The 5,031-nt window shown below is 33.8% G+C and overlaps 1 protein-coding gene across 4 annotated transcripts in view; it reads left to right on the forward strand.

The window, feature by feature from the left end:
* Positions 1 to 3,382, forward strand: part of Rbm27 (RNA binding motif protein 27) — a 77,412-nt gene extending 74,030 nt beyond the window's left edge. For 3 of the 4 annotated variants that reach the window (XM_004631239.2, XM_023715333.1, XM_023715334.1), the window contains one exon: positions 194 to 3,293. In XM_004631239.2, coding sequence (XP_004631296.1) covers positions 194 to 277 — 84 coding nt within the window. In that variant the 3' untranslated portion in view covers positions 278 to 3,293. Of the gene's footprint in view, positions 1 to 193 lie in introns of all 4 variants that reach the window. The other variant, XM_004631238.2, reaches the window with a different exon arrangement.
* Positions 3,383 to 5,031: the final 1,649 nt, after the last annotated feature.

The raw sequence follows: 5,031 nt of genomic DNA on the forward strand, positions 1-5,031 counted from the left end.
GTGCTTAACCAGGCTGGTGCTTAAGCTGCTGAACTATATCCCTAGCCACCTCATGTTTTGTTTTGAAAGGCACTTTGCCTGCCTCACTTGGAAGTCTGGCCTGGGCTTTGTACATAGGTCTCTTTTTCCTATGGCCTAAAAATGCATTTAGTGTTTATGCACCACTGAATGGATCTTGTCCTCTTTTCTCCAGGAACCAGAGACCTCTGAGCTGTTCCTGCACGATGATGATGATGAAGACGAAGATGAGTACGAGCCACGCTCCTGGCGGAGATGAGTCTGGCACCAGCTATGTGACTGTTAGGAATGCTGTGTAGAAGAACGACTTTTAAAATTATTTAAAGAAGTCAATGAGCCAAAAATTTTTTTTATTTTTCTTTTCAACACAATAGTTTCAAGGACAGCAAGTTTGCTGTGTAAACACATCTCATAATTAATTATACATGATATTAAAGCACCAAAGGCCTAGTGACTTTTTAACAGTTACAAGATCCATAGGAGGAATGACATGGATACTTTCTAGAGCCTTATTTTCCACACCACCTGTTTTTGTTGCTCTTGGTGTTGGATTATGATGTAAATGACAGGGTGTTTAGAAATTTTATTTTAGATTATAATCTGCTGATAATTCATTAAATGATAAAGTCACCTGGAATCTCTTAGCTATTATGGACGAGTCATCAGATAGTAGGAGGTATTTGTAATTAAAATACCTTTTTGCTTTCAAGAATTATCTTGGAAGAAAAGTAAATTTTAATTATTTTTTTTTGTTTTACTCTGGAGGAGCCTAATTTGTATTCAATCTCAGTTTTTTTTTTTTTTTTTCTTCAGGGTTTTTATGTGTAGTGAAAAATCACAACAAACTCTATTCTTAAATAAGGCAATGGTAGCTCACTCTGGCATTTCCATCCTCTTGTATTCCTAGACTTTCTTGCCGCTCAGTTTTGCTTTACTACTAAGTCACTATTTGTTCAGTGAGTCTTATTTTTTTAAACCTGAGAATATAAAAGGCTTTCACCTGTTGCCCCTTTGCCATCCCTCCTTTTGTTAATAGGCCTGTAACTTACCTATTACCAAGATAAGTAAACAGTTGACCATCAAAATTCAGTCTCCAATAAAGGTTTAAACCAGCATACTGATAAGTGTTTTGATAAGAATAAAGGAAGGATTTTGGGGGAGAGAAAGTCACCAGCTTTTTATTTCTTTCTCTTTTAAACTTCAATTTTCAGTAATTCAGAAAAAGAAAGAAAAAGTATCTGAATTTCTTTTTCTAAATTTAAACCATAATGATGAGGTGACTTGGGGGTACAGTAGGGGTGGAGTAGGAGGCTGGGGGAGTTAGAATAAATGAGAGTCATAACTTGACTTTGATTGGATGACCCTATATTTTCACAATCTTGTAGCTTGTGGCTATCCTTGAACACATGCGTCCTTCAGTAGACAGTTTCCTTTACTGTGTGCATTTTTACTGTACACTGTATAGAGTATCTGTTAAGTAAAATATATATGTAAATTTATGTCCTTGTGCTCTGAATGTTAGATGGAAAAGCAGAGGAGCAACACTACATTGTACTGATCCCTGGGAAAATAAAATGATTAATGTACATAGAATGTTACTTTTTCAAGGATACACACATCTGTGTTTTTATATGTGTGTGGCGTGAAATTTTGAAATTTCCTATTGGCTTCAGAAAGTTCTTGGTTACCGCTGTATCAAGGATTTTATTTCCTGAGGTAATGACTATTTGTCAGAATAGAAATTATTCAGTAAGAAGCTTAAAACCATCAGGACTCTAGATTTACTTAGCTATAGGAAGTAAAAATCCCATATTCTGATCATCTTTTCCCTTCTACATATTTTCCTGGAACAAAGTATCAAAACCAGGGTCATTTTTGCATTCATGTAATTTTCTCTTCATAATAATAACTTCTTCTTTCTAGGTTATTATTACATTAGTGAAAACACTGAAGTGAAATAAGCTCACAAGAGAGGGAAACATTAGAATGGGGAACCTAGAATACGTGATCTTGCTCCTTACTCCTCCGTCATCTTTAATGAAATTTTCTTAATGTCTGTGGCTCAGTCAGTATATATTTTGAAAGATTCATTGTGGTGAATATTTTGAGTCCTGACAGTTTAAACATGATAGAGGGAACAAAGGATTTATATATTTTTTGTACAAAGTTTTTTCTTAAATTGTATAATTTTGTAAATAATTTGTTTGGTTTTTTTCTTTTGTGTACTAAAACTACCAGCGTATAGATTTCAATAAGAATTGTTGTATTTTTGTATTTGGAAACTGAAAATTACAGTAAATTAATGGAGCTGTAAGAAAATTTTCAGTAGACTTGACAGTTTGACAGAATGAGATTCCTTTTCATATGATTTTTTAACCTCAAATTTGACATCTTACTACACTTGCTATAGGGAGAATTGAGGTTTCTGTGACGTTTTCATTATTGAGGGCAGGAATGAAAGACAAAGGTGCTATGGTGAGGAACAGAAAGTTTTCTTTTTTTTACAATTATTAAGCTTTGAAGTATATTGGGTAAAACTTGGTTTTTAGTATGCTTTAAATAGAAATAAAATACTTTTAAAATGTCCTTTGTAAGAATTCTAATGTATGGTTCTCAAAAATGAATTAAAAATATGGATTAATTATAAAACCTGAAGTTAGTATGAAATAGGTATATATTCATATCCCCCCACTTTGAGATTTTTGTTACTCCTCACCCTCAAATTCCCGAGTGTTGTACTATCATTTATTTTGTTGATATCTTCATTTACAGAAATGATAGCATCAGAGATGAATTATGCTGTTCTTCGTCATGTGTAAGCTATCTTTACAGGTAGCTCATCAGCAATAACAGCCACTAGTCTGGCTAGGTCACCCTCATTCACTAGATTTCTGCCCAAGTCTAAAAAGCTAACCTTAAGGAATGCAGAATTTCCCAGAGTTTCTTCATGAAAGAAAGATTGTCACCAGCTAAGATGATAAATTGGAAAACAGTCCTGTTAAGGTGGGAAAGGTCCATGGCAATGGATCATTATTTTAAATGAGAAGAAAAAATCATGTGAAAAGGAATAGTGGTTCCTCTTGATGTATAGTATGCCTGTATTATAGTTTTTACAAAATTGTGAACTTGTGTAATAGTATAATAGGAGATATTGTTGAATTTCTAACTGTTTATACATTTAAATTCATATATGTAATGTTTTATTGATTACAATCTGAATTTCTAAGAAGCATGTTGACTTTTGCAATAAAGATACAATATGGAATGGTTCACAATTCGGGGAAAAAAAAGATGAAAGTATTACAAATTTAAAAGAATTTGGAAAATTTATGAACCATTCCAAAAATTACAACAATCACCAAAAGAGCTGTAATTCTGGCTTGTTCTGGAAAGAAAGAAAATGTGCGTGTATGCTTGCTTGTGAGAGAGAGTGAGTAGTGGATATGTACGTGTGTTTTATGTTGGGTTCATGTATGTGAGAATGTCACACAATATGAAGGTTGGGTGTGGAGTCACTGGCTGTTAAGTATTCAGTAGAATAACTCTCTCATGAAAGGAGTTTGAAGAAGAATGTTAAAGTGTTCCTTATAAGTAACCTTTGAGAGCCATATTGTTTGGATCAGAGGTGGATATTGGTATGCCAGATATAAAGCACAAAGGATTTTATGAAAGCAGTTATTTTAATGTTTTGAGGATAATCGTTTTGCCTGCCAACAGGAAGAAGGGTATTTTCCTTAAGTAGAATAGAGAAAAGGGAAGAACATGAAGGAGAGGTGACTTCTAGACACATGGGTTCTGATGTGGTGGTGGTTTGCCAAGTATGGTAGAATGCTGAGGACCACATGGTGCTGGGGAAGGGAAGGGAAGCCTGGTCCTCAGACTCCTGTTTATTTGCTCATTTAGAAAATTTCTATTCTTAAAAAGTTCCATAAATAAATAGTTCCTTTCAAGTGATTATGCTAAGGATTTTTTCAGCGTATTCAGGCAAATACTAAAAAATGAACCATACATTTTATTTTCATTCTTTTCACATAAACAATTTGCCCATTCATTTCTAATAGAGCATGCATCATCTAAGTGTTTATAATAAACATGAGACATTGCAGGGCAGACATTCTGAACATATATCTGTTTTACAAAAAGAAGTTTTCCAAAATAGAGCTCATTAACAGAGTATCAGTTTTATTGAGAATTTTACTGATTTCAGTGTACATTGTGCTAAAAGTCAGTGATAAGCTGATTCATGAACCCTAGCAATTACCTAGTCTAGGTTATGTTATGGTCAATACAGATATGTCAGTGTATAGGATACTAAATTAGCATCAGACTTGCTTTAGATGACATACCAGTATTCTCTTTCAGGGAAGACCTAGTTTTATTTTTTATTTTTTTATTTTTTGGTGGTAACTAGGGATTCAACTCAGGATCTTGCGCTTGTCAGGCAAGCACTTATTCCACTGAGCTATCTACCCGGTCTACCTTACTATTATTCTTAAAGATTTAGTAAATGGGCCAGCCATTGTGGACTCAAAAAAAAAAAAAAAAAGACTAATAACTTACTGCATACCATGAATTACTTTCAGTTATACTGAATTGATTTTATTGCCAAGAGGTCTTTAGTGGGCTCAAGTCTCTACCTTTTGGTCCCTCTTACTGTTGTATAATCAACCTGAGGTTAACAAGTAAATTGTCCAGCTTTCTGAGACAGATCACTTCATACAGGTGAAATTAATATCAGTGTAGTGTTTGATGATTTTTTGCAAGATACTTATTTTTTGGTGGTGGTAGTAGTTATGGCATTCTAAGCATAAGTATTGTTGCTTTGTTTTAGTATCTTTCTATGAAAGACAGCCTTAATCTAATAGAATTTTAGCTTGTTTTGAATCAAAATAATAAGACTTTGTAAAGCATTGGTCAATCTTCTAACTACTGTATGGAGTTCTACTTTGATTTGGTGATCTATTCTTAGTATGAAATTGAGTTCATAGTTCAGCACTTCAGTGTTCAGAACTT

Source organism: Octodon degus, unplaced genomic scaffold, assembly GCF_000260255.1.
Source record: "Octodon degus isolate 3935 unplaced genomic scaffold, OctDeg1.0 scaffold00040, whole genome shotgun sequence".
NCBI classification, from domain to species: domain Eukaryota; kingdom Metazoa; phylum Chordata; class Mammalia; order Rodentia; family Octodontidae; genus Octodon; species Octodon degus.